At 31.3% G+C, this 18,831-nt stretch overlaps 1 protein-coding gene across 2 annotated transcripts; it reads left to right on the top strand.

The window, feature by feature from the left end:
- Positions 1 to 3,042: 3,042 nt before the first annotated feature.
- On the top strand, positions 3,043 to 17,532 carry LOC143080029 (oxidative stress-induced growth inhibitor 2-like). 2 transcript variants are annotated; one of them, XM_076255673.1, is made up of 6 exons: positions 3,043 to 3,182; positions 7,597 to 7,741; positions 8,146 to 8,282; positions 13,884 to 14,075; positions 14,377 to 14,468; positions 16,000 to 17,532. In XM_076255673.1, the coding sequence occupies exons 2-6, from the start codon at positions 7,693 to 7,695 to the stop codon at positions 17,015 to 17,017; spliced, it is 1,488 nt and encodes a 495-aa protein (XP_076111788.1). In that variant the 5' UTR covers positions 3,043 to 3,182; positions 7,597 to 7,692; the 3' UTR covers positions 17,018 to 17,532. The 2 variants fall into 2 exon arrangements, with proteins under 2 accessions (XP_076111788.1, XP_076111789.1); XM_076255674.1 differs by lacking the exon at positions 3,043 to 3,182 and having other exon boundaries at positions 7,606 to 7,741; positions 8,118 to 8,282.
- Positions 17,533 to 18,831: the final 1,299 nt, after the last annotated feature.

The raw sequence follows: 18,831 nt of genomic DNA, 5'->3' as shown, positions 1-18,831 counted from the left end.
CCTGTAAACTACCTTTGTTATCTTTGTTCTGGCATACAAATGTACCTTACAGACATTTACACATTTGTAAATTCTTACTTCAAAATTTGAACACCATTCAGCAGCAACCTCACAAGCAACTACAGGGGACTATACACCCTTTTTGGGGTAATTAGGAATTTAGGTTGTAAAAAACCTTGAAATTAGGTTGCTGTGTGATTGAAATTAATCTGTGTCTATTTATTTTTTCATTACGATTTTTAAAAAATCCATATATCTCTTGTCAAAAATATAGGTTTTTGTATAATTAATAATTGTGATACATGTATTATATAGTCATTATATAGAAGAAATTATTTTTGTAAGGAAATGTACTTTTAGGGTTTTATTTAGAGGAAACATGTTGGTTGTAAAAAATTGCAAAAGTATACTGGTAATGTTATTTGTTTTTTGCAGAATACATTAATAATTCAACATATGATTAGTTTTTATTGATTATTAAAAGTGCATCTATACATTAAGAATTTTATTGCTTTCCATTTCAATAATTCAATATGCTCAGAAATATCTCTAATTCTTTGTAGTTAAGGGAGCCAAATATTTAAACACTTGACCTTGAACTATTTAGAATAATGAGAGCAGAACTTCTTAATTATTATAGCTGTTATATATCGTGAGATCATATTTCCTTATGTTGGTATGACTTGGACATTTTCCTCTATTAACGAGACACTTCTAAAATATCACCCACCGAATTAAGTTATGTCAATATCATTAGAAATTGAAAAAGTTTTTATATCTGATTTTAATTATCAGAAGATAAATAGTTTTATGATAGCCTGTTATTATTCACATCTATGTCATTAAGCCCTTAATGGGGAGTTGTCTCATTGATGATCATTTTGGCATCTCCTTATTTTCATATTTTTTGTAAGATCTTAGATAGCAGTATTAAAAGCAAAACAAACTTCTTTGTCAAAAAATAAATAGCCGTCCATTTTTTAGAAGGTTCAAGTGGTAGGTACCATTCTATTAACATCTAATTAAAGTTCTAACTAAAATTCTTTTTACTATTGACATATCAGATTTAGGTTGAATTGTCAATGGTGTCAAGCTATTTTAAGTATTTCTTTGAACATGTTGAAAGCCATTTAAAAAATTTGTGTTTTGGAAAAACAAAAACTGCTGGGAATCATATAACATGGGGTAAAAACTGAATGCATATTTTAAATAGCACCATAGCAGTGCATTCCTTCATGAGCCTTTGTTAGATGATATGGTTTGTTTAATGGAATATTGTTGCTGATTAAAAGAAGAATTGGTCCATTTAAGCTCAACATTTGTAACTAAGATTAACTGTTGAATAAGGAGATCTGATATCATTCCAATGAGACAATTATCCACATGGGCGTAACTGTCGAATACACAGATCTGATATCCAATGAGACAACTATTCATATGGGTGCAACTGTTGAATAAGGATATCTGATATCATTCCATTAAGGCAAATATTTGTATGGGCGATGTTATTTACACAGACTAAAAGTTGGAAAGCAGAAATTTTTATGCCTCCACTGTGATGGAGGCTAGCATTGAGTGTTACCCTTGTGACGTCTGTACCATTTTCTTGTCTCCTCCTCACTTCTCTTCCATATAATATGAAACTCATATTTAAATTTGTGCAGCAAGTCATTTACTGTTCTTGAGTTATGTCCCTTTTTAACTTGGAAAATGCCAAGCTTGAGTGCCGAGTGGGGACTGGACATTTCTATCTTAAGACACATTCTTTTTTATTTGAAATTGAAATGCTGAAATTTGTTCAGTTTTAAAAAAAAAATAAGTTCCAAATCAAGAGGAATGCATTGCCAGTTTAATCTTACAACAGCCCTTCTTCTTAAAATGTGATAATTTAATGTGTCAATACAAATTAAATTGACATTATCTTCTGTGAAGAAAATCAATAGTCATCTGTACTTCAAAAGATTACTTTTTACAGTAAATAAAACCTAATAGAAGGTAATAAGGACTTGACAATAAAAATGAGGTGATCATGGTTTGTGGTTATAATATTGATTATCGGTGATATCATTTAATGTTGACCTATACTTTTTAGTTCAGCTAGCCTCTAAAAGGACCAGTATGACCTGTAACCATAAATTATGGTCTGTTCTTTATTAATTCACATTTTCTTTGTAAAACTATCAGGTAAATTGGCTGTTAATTAATCTATGGATGGTCCTTCCGTGAAAATGCAATGCTGTTGTGCTTTTTCTCTGTGCATTGTTTGCAAAGTTAAAATGTGCACAATAAATATTATAGTTTACATTTTTTGTGTTATATAGGTCAGTAGTTACTTGTTCAAAGGAATTTGTGTCAGATAACGATGAATATATGTAAAAATAAACTCATCATAGATACCAGAATTACATTTTGTCTTCACGCAAGACACATGTTTCGTCTACAAAGACTCATCAGTGACGCTCAATTTAAAAAAAGTTAAAAAGGCCAAATGAAGTACCAAGTTGAAGAGAGAGCATTGATGAACAAAATTCCTAAAAGTTTTGCCAAATACAGCTAAGGTAATCTATTCCTGAGGTAAAAAAGCCATATCACTTCAGTCTTAATTTGATTCATCAAATTGCTATTTTAATTTTTTTCTGGTTAATCAATGAAGTGATGCTGTTTCAGTGACTGAGCCCAATCGAAGTAACTGTTAAAATAGTACAGAATTACAGGTTTATACTTTAAACTGGCCAAAAGCTGACGTAAATTCATAACATTCTTTATACATGTTATAAGTTCCGTATTATTGTTAAATAAAGAATGGTTATGTAATGTTATAGAATTTCTCGCTCTAATTAATATTAAGTCAACCTTTTACAAAAATGTATTTCAATTTGAAATATTAACTTCGTGAAAAGTTTGGATTACGGATATTTCTTTGTATGATTGATTCCTGGCCTTAGTCAATAATTAGGAGATCTATATTTATAAATCAATGTTCTGTTATATGACTGGGTCATAATGTAGAACATGACGGCCTGTTTCATATTTTTTAAAGCGGGGGTGCTTTTAAAAGGAGAAATGTTTAAATGGATTTATTAATCTTTAAATTTGAGTTTTAGTGACTTGTTATGGTAACTTGCACTTTCCATACAGAGTGGTCTGGATAGTGACACGTGGTCAACATTAAAAGTGACCAGGTAAGATTGATGAATTTTCTTTTATCAATATTTGTTTTTGTTAATGAATTACCATCCATAGTTAACATGGTAACTAAAATCTTTGTAAAATTTTTGAATTATGTTTAAATTATTTGTATAACTAGGACAATTGTCAGGTGTTTGCTTATGCATACAAGCTAAGCGTTTATTTCTAGAAAATGATTGGGTGTCAGAATATTTGATATTACATGTATTGATATTTGTGTGCTATTTCTAACATGAAGCATGGCTTGATACAGTAAGTCAAATAAGTAGGACATATGATAGAAAAAGGTGTAAAAAACATAATTTGTGGAATAAAAAACATTCATTTTATATATCCTTTTGTAAAGATTTTTTTTGATGATTTTGATAATTTTATTTTTCATGTCTTCTCAGTTTAAAACATATAAATTCTTAAGCAAATATTGATAATTTTAACATAATTTTAAAAATTTAGCCGACATTCCAGAATATTTTTTTTCTCAATGGAATGCCAGGTGTTGAGATTTTAAAGGAAACACCTTTATGATTTGAATGAATAAATTGAGGAATTGTCTTGGATGTTAATTGGATTGCAACCTGGGAAGTATTCATGCCAAATGATTTTGGCAATCTTTACTTTGCCATTTGATTAGGTGATCAATATGTGGGAAAATAATTTTTTAAAGTAAAACCAGATACATTTTTTATATTGACACTCAAATTAGATAAAAAATAAACAATTGGATGGCAACCTGGCAAGTATTCATGCCAAATGATTTTTGCAATCTTTGCCATTGATTAGATGATCAATATGTGGGAAAATTATTTTTCCAAAGCAAAATAGATACATTTTTTTTTCTACACTTGAGTTAGATAAAAAATAAACAAACAACAATACATAGGATGTGTATTAAATAAATCATATGATTAATATCCTTTTGTTCTGATGTTGTACTGTTTAACCTTTAGATTATTTAAGGAAGGGTTGGCCTGCAGCCACATATAGATAATTATTCCTTTATGTATTTATAATAAAAAGATTAAAGATAATACTAAAAATAATAATGATGATAGTTTTTTTCCAAATGAGAATGATGTATTTTAACATTGTCCTTGCTCTCAAGTAATAATTCAAAATATATTTATTGAGAAGACACTTTTAAATGATAAAACAAAAGAACATCATTGTAACACATGATTTCCCAGAAAAGAGGTTGTGCAAAGATACTTCTGATGCAATTAACAACTGGGATTTTTTGTTTTAAAAAATTGAGATTTCTTAGAATAGGGGTGTTATTATCAGTTGTGTAAGTTGTTTATGGATTGCTATTTATTTTTTGTGAGGTAATTTATATATATAATATACATAAATAATCTTAGGGAAAAGATAGGATTATGTATGGCTGTCGACTGCAAATCAAATTATAATTATATTGTAAAGGAATAATTTTCATATGAAATTTTCTGGTCGTATATTGCGATCATGTCGGCATTGTCCGAAGACTTTTGTTTTACAGACAATAACTTTTGAAGCAGTTTATTGTTTTTTGTCACCCAAGATATTCTCATCATCCTTTCAACCTTTTAAAAACGCTGAGGAGATATGATTATTAACCTTGGAAATATTATCTACTGGATCATTTGTTTACATGTAGTTATATGTCACGGTTGTATTTACTGACAAGGTGATAAATTGTATACAAATTCTGTATAGAAGCTTCTTTGGAGAACATTAACAATTATTGAAAGGACAAGGTTCACTTATGGCCCAAAATGGCCTAAAATATCAACTTTATCATAAAACACCAATATGTTCATAAATGGGTTCATAAATGGGTCTAAATCAAAAGTCTTAATGCTCAATAAATCAGTTCCTTTCATAAAAGTACATCATTCACTCCAAATTAGGCCCATTTTGAACATTTTGTCAAATTTTGATGATTTTGGGCAATTTTCAGACCTAAAAGCTTTAAGAAAAATTTGGCCGCCACCTACGATCCAAAATGTTTTGTTACCAAAAGACTCCCAATGTGATATAGAATTCATCAATATAAAAACTCTTTGGATCGTGGATGGCGACCAAGGTTAATTATGCCAAAAACTGTTAAAATTTTGGACAAAATTGACCAAAAATGATCTAAAATACAAATAATGTATATTTAAGGGGTCATAGCTCCTAAAAATTTAAAGAAAGGTGCCAAAAAAGTATATTTTAGTCTTAATAGTCTTATCATAAGTATTTATATTTGAAATTTGTAATTGTTTGGCCCAATTTAAAAACATTAAAAATTTAGGGCCAATTTTAAGCCTTCGTGAACCTTCTCCTTTAGTGGTCGCCCACCTTAAAAACATGTATCTGTGTCATTAGAGGGTTTTGTCTAACTTTTGTATGTACAGAACAAACTTTTCATAAAAGTAAAATATTGATAGTTCGCACTGTAAATATTTGATATTTCAAAGCTTAAAAGGCAGCTGACCTGTTATCCACATGTTATTGTTTGGGATAACAGTTCAATGCCGACTCAATATTTGACGTCCTTGTTCCAAATAATTGCCCATGGTATGTACATGATGAATGCATGTACAAAAAAATTAACTTGTACATGTGTCCTCTCAATATGTGCAGCTGTTAATGCAATTCAGGACAAATACAATGGATAGAAAATTGTCATGTATTGATTTTGATATAAAAACATATGTCAGAGCTATTGTACCATAATGATTCCATTAGCTGTTATTTTCATGTGTTGAGCCTTTTATGTATATATACTGTGCACTTTTATAGCGATATTTGCTTGATAAGTTTTCATTTAGTTATAAATATTTAACAGTGCCTTACTTTTTAAAGATTTGCAAATGCGAGCAAAATTAAAGGTACAGTTCCTAATATCAACATTGATCAAATATACTTATTAGTTAGAGGTAAAAATCCATATTACTCTAATAAGAATTTTACAAAAGAAAGAAAAAAGGTAACAATCAAACAAAACAATAACAAAAAAATGGTACACATAAAAAGGTAAACACACAGTTTTCAACCTAAGAAGTCACATCTGTCTATGATGTATGCCGAGGTTTTAATTAAGGCAAGTTATATGTGACTGAATTTGATAAAGACTACTAAAGATAAATGCCAGATTCTTTGGCGAAAATTAAATGCTAAGATGTTAAAAGGGACTACCTTGCAAGGTTCCTGGCTTAATATGCACGTTCGCATGAAAAAGTGTTACATGTATAATGTTTTTTTGAGCCATCAATCATCCTCATTTTAATCTCGATCAACTGATTTACAGAAAATAGATAGAAGAAAGAATAAAAACTCAAATTAGGAAAAAAAACTTTTAAATATTTTTTTTTACACACAAAAACTAAATGATACCAGTTCAAAGACTGTCCTTTGATCTATGGTGTGTACATGTTTGGGTAAAAACTAAATAAATATGTAGTTGTCACGTTAGCAACCAAACCACATCTCTTTGTTATATCAAAGAACTTAATCACAATATTACCATCTAAAATCAAAAAGGAAAAGAATTATATCTCAAAGTAAACTGAAAAAAACTATGCTAATGGGTCAGTTTAACCTTTAAACACTTTATATGGGGTGTGGGCTATGTGAGCTTAACTACTAATGTATCTTTTTCTTTATTTGACCTTGGAGGTAACTTAAGTCAAATTCCTCTTTTTGTTATCTGTTAAACTTAGAAACCTGATAAGTAGTCTAAATAATTGTACTCTTGACATCCTGGTTAAGATATAGGTACATTGATACAGGAATTGATACGTTTATTATATTTAATAATCGAATAATAATTCTCTCCTAACAAATTTAGTTTTTGTAAGGGGTATTAAATTTTTGAATCCTTGATTATTACAAGTCATTTTAATACTGTAGAAAGATCCTCTACATGTATTTTAAAATTGAGGTAGATTGATAACGCGGTTTTAAATTCTGTGATCTATGAACTACTGATATCTTAGGAACAACATCAAAAGATCAATGTAAGATAAAAAAAAACTTAATTCAAATAGTTTGGGGGGGGGGGGGGGGTGAACTGCTGCAAGATGTAGTTATCTGACATTGATTTTTACATATATCTATATGGGTCAATCAATTTTTCCCAAATTAAGTTAAGAGGGGGTTTGGGGGGGGGGGGGGGGGGGGGTCAGTGAAAATATGTGAATTAAGTTTTTTATCCTTCATTGAACTTCTGATGTCGTCCCCTACTCACTCTTACATGGGTTTTTTTTATGGTAAAAAATCTTTTTAACATTTGTGAGGAGAAAAACTTGTATGATGCATTTTTTATAGCCGAAATTATTTTCTTAAATTGTGTTGTATATTTTTATAAATATTTAGATTTTGTCAGCTGGATCATTATATATTTCATATCAGTTTCTTTATACAAGAATATTCTATCTATTTCAGGTGGTGTTGACACAGTTGAGATGTGTTGTCAACATTGATCGGTCTAGGAAACCCTTTCCATTGACTAAGTGAGTCCTCGCAGGAAACACCCTCAATATGTCTGCTACACTTCACAGTGAGGACTGCACAGATGTCATTATTATTGGTAAGATTTATATCATCTGGGTCACACCAATTACATTTTTGTTGCATTAGATTTATGTGACTCAAAAGCCACAAAAAAAATGTGTTGGTTGTATTGTATTTTATGATTTGCAGGCATCAATCAACAATTTGATGGTTTCAAATTGAATATTTTGGAGATGTGGTAGTGGAACAATGAAACAGATATTTGCAATCATCAATTGAAATTGATGACCCCAAATCTCCAGATACAACACAGCTTTCTTCATTCTAATGTAATTAAATTAATAATACACCAAAATAGTATTTCTTAATCAAGAACTAAGGACGTGTGTGTATGTGTGTACAATTGGACTCAAGAACTTCTAATGATGAGTATTTTTTTGTACATTTTGTAGGTTTTTTAAGACATAATCCTTTTTACAGGAAATGGACCATCAGGGATCTGTTTGTCTTTCCTCCTGTCAGGAAATCGTCCCTATTACAATGGAGGATCCCATTCCAATGTTTACTTGAATAAAAAATTAGAGAAGCTGGATAAAAATAAATCAATAATTGAAGAGGTATGCGAATAATTTATTTTGATTGAGGATGTTTCAGTTTTGTAGAACTTCCAGATATGTTGACTAAGATATTGATCTTATAGCTGCAAAAACATGTATGATATACAGTGGTATTTTTTCAGTGCTCTCTTTCAGTTTTATTCTACAGCACTGTCTAGCTCTATATACAAAATATTTGTTTATAGATATCTGTACACCTATTCTCAGAATAAGTGTCCACGCTTGTGAAATCCTTGTCGCTGATGCCCGAGGGGAGTATTACAGCATATATCTGTCAATTATTGTGATTTTTATACGAAGATATATATAATTTAATGATTTCAATCAATTTATTTGACTTGCCTACATTAGTTCAGTAAAATTTTAGTGTCGAAAGTACGCTAATTTCACCAAAAATGCATGTCGCCAGGCATAGGGCTATAATGAAACAACTGCCAAATAAAAACCAATCTATAGTTCTGAACAATGTAAAGTGTTTTCTTGTAGCATATTAACGTTACAACAAAGTGAAAAAAACAGTTCTCATTCAAATATATACATTTTTTCAATACACCTTTTTTTCTGATGTCGCCGAAAACTATGTAATCTACGTTGTTAAGCTTAAAATTTATACAATTTTACTACATATAGTATTTAACGAATGTTAACTAGACCAAACTTATTTTAAAAGTATTGCTGTTAAACATATGTACAAACTTTGTCTTGAAATTCATTGAAATATTTTTTTTTACATTTTATGAAACCGAAAACGAGCGTTGCTATAAGCTTGTAAGTTACGTTATAGCGATTACTAACATAAGTATGTGAATTAATGCTTATTGTTTGCCTTAAAAGGTACACCTTATTGTAAAGACCAATTAAATACCCGGTGTTTTAGATTTGAGGCTTTAGAACTTGCTGAAAAATTGAAAATAGATGGTGGTTGTAATTTACGTTTTGTAAATTACGTTACCTGCTATACAATATGACAATAAAACGCGACGTTAGTACGGAAATTTTGACGTTATTCTACCGCCAGTGGTTCTTTGTTTTCATATTTCGTCTGACGTCATATAAGGAAAGCGTCATTTGACCTTCAAGGTTTTTCAAAATATATGAATGTGGAATACTCAGCTTAAATTCAGGTAAGGAGTTTATATTGTCTTTCGTTGTGATTCAAGATTATATATAAAGTTAAATGCATATTTATCAAACCTTTTGTGATGCATTCATTAGAGGCTATAAGCATTTACAGCATGTATTTTCAATTTAAAAACACTAGAAAAATTGGTAATTTACGTGATCAGTAGTGTCCGAATGTTATGACTACAAATAAGGTACAAAGAAGTTAGCATCCCAAAAATTTATAAAAATAGACATAATTGTTCATGAATTTTGCAAACTTATTCCATTGTGTATCCAGATGTGTAAATATATTGCATATTTGCTCCTTTGAATCCCTGATAACGTAGCTTACTTATGGCTACAGAAAGGCTTATAATTTATAACATTTCTTTTGCTGTGTCAAGTCAAACATGTTTTGAAAGAATGTAAACAACAGCAAGGGTGTTTATCGTTATTTTAACGGCTTCATTGCTATTTAATTTCCAAGTATCCTCTCATTTAACGTGTGCAAAATGTTATAACGTAGACTACACAACTTGATAACGTAGATTACGCATTCTTATTAAGAGTATATCAAAGAATTTCTACCATCATTTCAGATAGCTGGCTTTATAATGCTGTAGTTAATTTGTGTTCTGTTGATTTAATCAAATTTTATTTTATTTTCAGAAATGGGAAAATCAAAGGCTGAAATTCAGAAAGCCTATAGAGAGCGAAAAAAACAGAAAGAAGGAGAAGCTTATCTTAAAAAAGAAAGAGAAAGAGTCAAAGGATACTATGTGCCAATAGAAGAAAAGCCACAAAGAAAGGCAAATGAAAGGCGTAAAAAGGTTCGTGAATGGGTTCGACAACATAGGCTAAAGAAAAAGAATCTTACCAAAACAGTAGCTAATAATTTGGAGCAAACCAAAACAGTAGCTAATAACTTGGAGCAATGTTCAGAAATATCATCATCATCAGATGTCACATCTACAGTTAACATTGTGACTGAACAATTGATAGTTAAGTTACCGTCACTGGCTACAAAGAAAAGAACCAGAACTAGAGTAAATCGTGCCAACGCCAAACATAGAAGAACAATAGCAGACCTGACAGACAAAAATGAACTACTCAATAGAAAAATTAGGACCGTATCAAAGCGATATCAGAGATTAATAAACAGGGAAAAGAAAACACAAACTATCATAAGAAATCCTACTACATCATCCTCCTCCAGAAATAGCCCTTCTACATCAACATCAATTGCTCTGACACCTAGAAAAAGAACTATACAAGAAATCAGAGAAGAGGGTCTGACACCACATAAGGTTCCAAAAAAGATCCAGGAAAAACTACTCTTTGCAAATGTTATAACAGAAGAGATAGGGGCTGCTTGGAAATCAAATGGGTTGAAGGGAAAACACGTTTTGAAGAAAATTGTTAACGGAGAAATAATCAAGAAGTACAAGATGAAGAAAATGTTAGGCATCAAATCCGGAATAAGACGTCATCACTTCAAGGCCACAGTGTGTTCCAACAAATTGCTCTCTTTTCCTTTATTGAGGAAGCGTGTAGAATCAAGAGAAATACTTCGTGGAGACGTCGTCACATTCTTAGAAAGAGACGATAATAGCAGAATGATGCCTGGCAAAAACGATAAAAAGAAAACTGAAACCGGTCATATACAAAAAAGAGTTCTTAACGACAGCATGTTATTTTTGCATCTCAAATTCAAAACTGAGTCACCGAAGAAAATTTCACTTGCTACCTTCTGTCGTTTGAGACCAAAGCATATATGCCTGACCAAACATTTAAGTAGAAATAAATGCCTCTGCCAAAAGCACCAAAACATGGCGTTAGCCCTTAAGAACATGAAAACGTCAGGTGCCAACGTAACCATCAATCCCGATGAATTTGTAAGGCAGCTAAAAGACAAGCCACTCCCAGAGATACTCTCAGAAATTCGAAATGAAAATGTCAGGTATGAACAGTGGAAAAAGGTTGAGATGGCAGATGGCAAAAAAAGAACAAAAATTGTTGAGAGAGAGGAAACAAGGGACAGCTTCATTTCAATTGTACATACTCAAGTTCGTGATTTTCAAGAACACGTGTCAAGAGTTCGACTTCAATACCAAGCCTTAAACAATCTGAAAGAAAATTTACCGTGTGAAAATGTAATCGTGCAGATGGACTTTGCCGAAAACTTTTCATGTACTTCAGCCGATGAAGTTCAGAGTGCATATTGGAATTCGAGTGCTGTTACCCTACATCCAGTTGTTGTTTATTTCAAGAACGAACAGAAGGAACTTGAACATAAAAACTATGTCTTCGTTTCCGACGATCTTGGGCACAACATAGGATCTGTTTATACCATCATTCAAAAGCTTTTGTCTGAAATAAAGAATCATGTCAATAATCTGAAGGTTGTTCACTACTGGACAGATAGTCCAAGTTCACAATATCGTAACAAGACGGCCTTCTACATTGTGTCTGATCATAAAAATATATTTGGTGTCAATGCCATTTGGAACTATTTTGAAACCGGGCACGGAAAAGGGCCATGCGATGGCATTGGGGGAACATCAAAACGTACCGCAGACCTCGCCGTCAGACAAGGAAAAATAACAGTACAGGATGCACCTGAGTACTTTGAAAGAGTGCAAAAGCACCACACGAGTGCTAAATACATTTATTACAATTCAACAGAATGCACAGATAGCAGGTTAGAGATTTCAGAGTTCAACAAACACATAATTCCATTGAAGGGAACAATGCAGGTCCACTGTGTGGTTGGTGTATCTAAAGGTATAGTCAAGACGACCGTGACTTCCTGTTACTGTGAGGAATGTTTGATAGGTAATTTCCATGATTACTCAGAGTCAAACATATTGAAAGGAGAGAATGCTGGTCGTGTTGTAGTACCAGAAAAAGAGGCCAATATAAATCAAAATGAGCATGTTGAAACAGCTGAAGTCGAAGCTGACAGGATTGAGATACTCATCGCCGTCGACCAATTTGTTGCGGCAATATATGATAATGCATGGCACGTTGGAAAAATAACAGACATCGATGAAACTGATAAAGAATGTCAAGTTAATTTTTTGCGGCCAAGTCAAGGAAGGAATACTGGAAATCCTTTGTATAAATGGCCAAATCCAGAAGACAAAATATGGTTACAGGTCACAGACATATTGTGTAACATTAGAGAGCCCAATAAAGTTGGACGGAGTGGTCGAAGCTTTGAAATTGATCCTCAGGACTATAGAAATGCCTGTAGTTTGTTACAGTTAAGATCTAATACTTAAACAGATGCTTAAAAACTGAAAATCAAGAAAGAACGTTCTTTTTTTATAAAGTGTAATTTACGTTATATTTGTAAAACATTTACAGTTTAATGATAAAACACCCAAAATGTTGTTACAATATTTCTTTTTTCATACATTTTGAAAGAATTCAGGAAGAAGGATGAAACAATCCTGATTATGAGAGAATTTTTCTTTGTAAGATACGTTACAGTTTTGTGTAATTTACGTTATTGTTTCATTGTTGGCAATCCAAGTTTGTTATGAAAACATTTTAAAAAGATGTGTAGTAATTATTTTTTCATCAGATGAGAGGCAATACACAACATGTAGAGTGTTTGCATACACTGAGCATGTTTTTTAATACTGAAAATGTAAGCTGTCATATTATTGTCATGTTTTATACCAAATTTTTATCAGTTTATATTTCGATCCAATGTTTTTTTTTAATAGGAATTTTGAGGAGAAACTTTTACAGTTATTTGACTGTATTATTATCAGTTTATTTAGCCATTGAAAACTATTCAAATTTACAAAATATGTTTGAACTATTCATTTGAATCTATGCATAAGTACCTGAAACGTAGATTACAGCATACTCTATACCCATATTTTGGCATTGTATTTTCTTTTTTATTTCTATTGGTTGAGATCTGCCGTTTTGCATTTTGATTTGTTGTATGCTTATGTTTGAAATAAAATATAAATATTGATGTTTGTTACAACTTTTTGAATTAGAAATTATTTTCCAACCGTGGACACTTATTCTGAGAATAGGTGTGTAGTACTATGTGGATTTATTATAATTTGCTGGATTCCAATTTACTTGGGTTTTGTGGATACAGGTGATCTACTAATTCAAATGTTAAAAGAATTACAAATACATATAGGCTTGTATGCAGAAACCATGAAATCAAATATTATTGAAAATGCAAGTTTTACTCAATTCACAGAAATTGGATCCCATGAAAATAAATGAATCCACAGTCATTTATAATGCAATGTTCATAACCTACCAGATATTTAGTTAGATCTTTTGTGAAAGAAACTGCAGCTTGGGTTTTACATCATTTTGTTCACTTACCTAATTGGTTATCCCATTAATGTATCCTTAAATTTGACAGCACATTTTAGAAATAAACTGCTCTATTAAATAAAAGTCTGTAGCTCTTTAAGGCAAATCAGTATTCACATTCTTTATTTCTCCTTTTTTCAGGACTTGGAGTATCTGTCTGAAGGTTTAGATGGGAGATCATCTAACCCCACCGCTTTGCTTTTTGATAACCTTTGTCGACCTGATGCTGACATGGGAGTTGACAATCCATCTCTGTTGTCATGGAAACATGAACCCAAACACAGTATTAATCACATAGTTCTTGGAAAGGGTAAACCAGGAGGAGCTTGGCAGGTAAGACAGAATTATTTATCGGAGTACCTGTACCAGTTCCTCTTTTTCAATTAATCATGTAGCAAAGATCATTCAAGAAATATAGTTGACCAATTTTGATAATTTTATGTTGTGGTTATGTTTCTATATTAACAAATATTGAAAGTTGCTTGCCCAAAAAATTCATATAATGGTTATATTGCATTTCTGCATACATACAGTTTGTTTATTTGTTTTGTAAGTTTTTCAAATTTTATTCCTCATACATGATGCTGTCCAACCTTCAAATTGGATATCTAGTGATATTTTATCAATTTTACAGAAAATGGATGGGAACATGCAGACGTTAAGTTTAGCCAACTGGATGGAGCTACCGTCTCTTCCATTTAAAGACTGGATCATGAATCATCACATGTAAGTGTCTAACAATTAATAAAAATTAGGCAGTTTTTATCAAAAATAGAGGCAAGCGCTGAGTAATTTTGCCTTTATATTTGAATAGAATTGATATTAAGATAAAACATTGGTAGGAACTGTTTATGCTTTGTTTTGAAATGTATCTAGGGATGAATCAGGAATTACCAAGTGAAAAATGTAAATTGAAATATGTTAAGATTTATCTTTATCATGTAGATCAAAGTGAAAATGTGAAACTTGTGATGCTGAACTTGCTGCAATGTAGGGTATTTTATGATTAAATCTTTTTGTGCATTCGTCCATTGTTTTTGATTTGTGATGAACACAAGATGAAAACTAAGCAGAAATGAGTGATTCATTTAGACATTCATTTTTAATTTTTATAAAGTATAAAGGTAACTGGGTATCACGCATTGTTGATCTGTGACCTTGTGACCCAAAGTTTAAATGTCATTGATAAGGAATTATATATATCTGTTATCGACATCGATTTCTCCCATGTCAGAAAATTTATTTATAATGTTACCTAAAGTGTTGTCACAAGAGTCTTTTTAAAAGGTCTTATTTATGAACAAAGATTAAATAATAATAATCTTGGTCTAAATTTTAACCATGTTTTAAATACCGTACCCAAGGCCACAGGGTAACTATTTCCATCTACCCTTATGCTTTAAGTGGGTGTATGATTTTTTTAATCTGTCTTTGCATGGATACAACTTAAATTTAAATCTCCTTTTCCTCTAAGTTTACCGTAACAGTAAGTCAAAGTTGGAGTTGCAAGAAAAGTACATGTTTATTTTTTTCAAGGCCCCATTTGATTACATAAATTAACAAAATACCATTGAATTATGTACTTATAAAGTATTAAGTTATTGATTTTTGTCAAGTGTGTTTTCCAAGGTATAGACAAATATGTATAAATAGACCTAATAATATGATCACTGAGTTATATATGATTCAATACAATTATAAGTCCATGTTTAGAAGGATGAAACTTACATTGTTGAAAATGTTTTAAAATCCAGTTACAAAAATTTAAATATAATCATGATAGAAAACATTTATAGTTTCCATACCCTTTGTATACTATGGTGTCCCATTTAAATGACACATATACAAAAGCATATATGGAATAAGTTATTTAAATACCAGTACATTTTCTGCAGTGCTTTATTGAAATTATTTATTGTTTGCTGGATTATGAGGAATTTGACATAAAAAAAATCATGGCCCAGAATTTAACCATGTTTTAAATATTGAACCTAAGACCACAGATTATTTATTTCCTTATACCCTAATGCTTTAAGTGGGTGTATTAATACCCTTTAATGTTGTGATACATCAGAAAATAACGGTATACCATAGAAACAACACTTTTATTGCTGTTCTTCATCTAAACATTAATATCAGATTGGAATCCAAGATTTTGAAAAAAGCGGAAATTTTGGAAAATAATATAAAGATAACAGGAATCACTAAAAATCATTGGCTTGCATTAAAATTTACAACTTTATTTATTTTTTCACAGAAAAGAGGACGAACAAGTGTATAGGAATCGTGCCAGTGTAGCAGATGTTAAAAATTACTATACCAGTTTTGTGAAACAGAATCAATTGAATTCCTTCTATAATAATCATACAGTTACCTCAGTGAGAAAAGTGTTTGATTTCAAATCTTGCATAGACTTAGAAAGTGGCGAAAGGTTGCCATGTTGCAAGAACTTCAAGGACAACCATCCATTTTTGTGGGAAGTAAGAGGGTACATTGAAAATTTTGAAAATGATTCAACTACAGACAAAGAACGTGGAACTAAATTACATGAAGAATTTTGTTATATGGCACCTCATGTTGTCATAGCAACGGGTACATTTGATATTTCTAATAGACTTAATATACCAGGTGAAAATCTGTCATATGCTGTGCATACACTGCAAGATTTTGAAAAATGCCTTGCGGACAGACTGAAATATCCTGCATCAGACCCCATTTTGATTGTAGGGTCTGGTCTGAGTGCAGCAGACGCTATACTTATGGCATTAGAATCAAACGTTTCTGTGATACATGTTTTTAGGAAAGGTCCTAATGACCCAAGTATTATTTTCAAGAAGCTGCCTGCAGGCATTTACCCTGAATACCACAGAATTCATGCCTTAATGAAAAATAAGATATCTGACCCCCTGTATAAATCCTACTGCAAACATCAGTTAATTGAATTAAAAGATGACCAAAACGCACTTTTAGAGTCAACCGATAGCAAAGACATTATTTCTGTAGACATATCTATGGCTGTGATATTAATAGGATCTCGTCCCGATTTATCATACCTCCCATACGAAGCCAAAAACTTGGGTGTTGTACCACGATATCCAATAGAATGCAAACCTAATCCATTAGATGTGGACCAATATAGTTTTCAGTGCAATCATGAAGTTGGACTTTTTGCAATGGGACCATTGGTAGGAGAGAATTTTGTGAGATTTGGTTTAGGCGGTGCCTTAGGAATTAGCAATTTTCTATACAAAAAGAAACAGAAGGACTGTTCGTAATGAAGAAATCTACATTTTTCTGTTCTCATTTTAATACTGTTCGGTGAATTACATGTATTACTTTTATTTATTGCTATTTGTACTTTTGTAAAATGGAAAGATTTTTTTTATACTACAGTGTCTTTCAAGACTGCACATGTCATATTGACTAATGTTGTAGAAAAATCTGTACTAAATAAATTACAAGGTTTCAATCATTTTTCAATTCTCTCTTCCCAGACATGCATTGATTTTGAAATTTATCAGACCTGCATTAATGTGAATATGTCTTGTATTTAGTCATGAATTATACTTGGGCTAAGAGACTACTATTCATAAAAAAAGGTCATTTTGTAGAAAAAAAAGGAAGAAATAAAAGAAACTTATTACTATACATTGAATAGATGTTGAAAACTGATTTACCAGGTCAGGAGTTTTGTCTCATGGCTGTGTTCTGGGATAATCTCCTCAGTTCATTTGTTGATGTAAATGCATAGTTTGTTGTGTATTATTAAACTTGTGTAGTGTTTGTAGAATACATTGAATTATTTTCATCTTTTGCCTGTGTCAAATTGTACAACCATTACACATTTCCTTTGGTTTACGATCATTATTACTAACAGATCTAGTTGCCCTCAGAAATCAGGCAAACACTAATGTGTACACCTGTTCTGGGCTATTAACAACCTTATGCAGGAAAAAGTCGAAAAGTTATTAAAATGAATTTTACAATGTCATGTTATTCTAAATATAAAAAGTTGAATGAATGTTTAAGCAGCAGGTCTGTTAGATAATGGGTTTGTCATTTTTGTTAGATTAGAGATATAGCTCAGGACCAAATAAGAATTGTCAATGACTGTTAATGTAACATTGAGCAAAAAATGTGAGAATTTAAAACTGGAAGGTTTTTTTCCAGTTTTAATTGAACATGCTATTAAAAGGGTACTTACTACAATATTATTGTAAGATATTTTTTTATGAGGTTTTTTTTTTTGTTTTTTTATATATTGCTGGAAAATCTTTAGTTTTTCAATTTGATTAATTGTTTTATGATTTTTTTAACTTAATTATTGTGTTAATGAAAAATGGCAAACCAGATATTTGACTGGTGTTTCTTATACCTCTGTGACAAGATGGATATATATATGTGGTATTCCGAAGCATTTGTGATATTTTTTCACACACATCATTTGGTAGCCAAAGCTTACTTTAACTGATCCCATTTGGAACTAGTAGTGTTATACAGAATAACTGACTGCTGTAAGATGGGGTCTGCTATAGTCATGCTTAAATTAATGCCTATATAATCAATTACATTTTCCCCACAAAAGGCCCCCCACCCTGGATCCGACATAGCTTCTTTCAGCAGTTTTTTTTGAATATGTAAAGGCTTTCAATCATAGCATTAACCATGATATATATGATTATGATCGTTTTATAAATGATTGATGATGGTAAATTTCAAATATAGCAAAAGCATGCAATTTTATAACATTGCTATATCTCATGAAATAATAATAGGTGTTTGTTTTTTTTCTTTTCTATACATAATTTCAGGTGCAATATTAATAAATACATAATGTAACATTCATCCTATCACACTTGCTAGTAAAACTGCTGTCCAAGAGCAATATTTTGAGTAACTTTAACCTGCATTATCAAATCATCATGCTTATTTAGCTTGGTATTTCCAGCACAAATGAATTTTTAAGCTACTTAAGTTTTTTTTATGGAAAAGCCAGGTGTCTCAATTGTATGCTTCTGCTAGCTAGTGACAAGTTAATTTTATTCTAGGTCAGCCAAAACCTTGAATTAATTTGCCAATCGAAATTGTT

This window comes from Mytilus galloprovincialis, chromosome 6 (assembly GCF_965363235.1).
Source record: "Mytilus galloprovincialis chromosome 6, xbMytGall1.hap1.1, whole genome shotgun sequence".
NCBI classification, from domain to species: Eukaryota; Metazoa; Mollusca; class Bivalvia; order Mytilida; family Mytilidae; genus Mytilus; species Mytilus galloprovincialis.
The sequence above is the reverse complement of the archived record's forward strand: the minus strand, read 5'-3'. Positions and strand labels throughout refer to the sequence as shown.

Coding starts and splice junctions, on each gene's coding strand:
- LOC143080029 (XM_076255673.1), top strand. CDS start 7,693: ATGTCTGCTACACTTCACAGTGAGGACTGCACAGATGTCATTATTATT. Junction 7,742..8,145: donor CACAGATGTCATTATTATTG/GTAAGATTTATA, acceptor TCCTTTTTACAG/GAAATGGACCATCAGGGATC. Junction 14,076..14,376: donor AACCAGGAGGAGCTTGGCAG/GTAAGACAGAAT, acceptor TCAATTTTACAG/AAAATGGATGGGAACATGCA.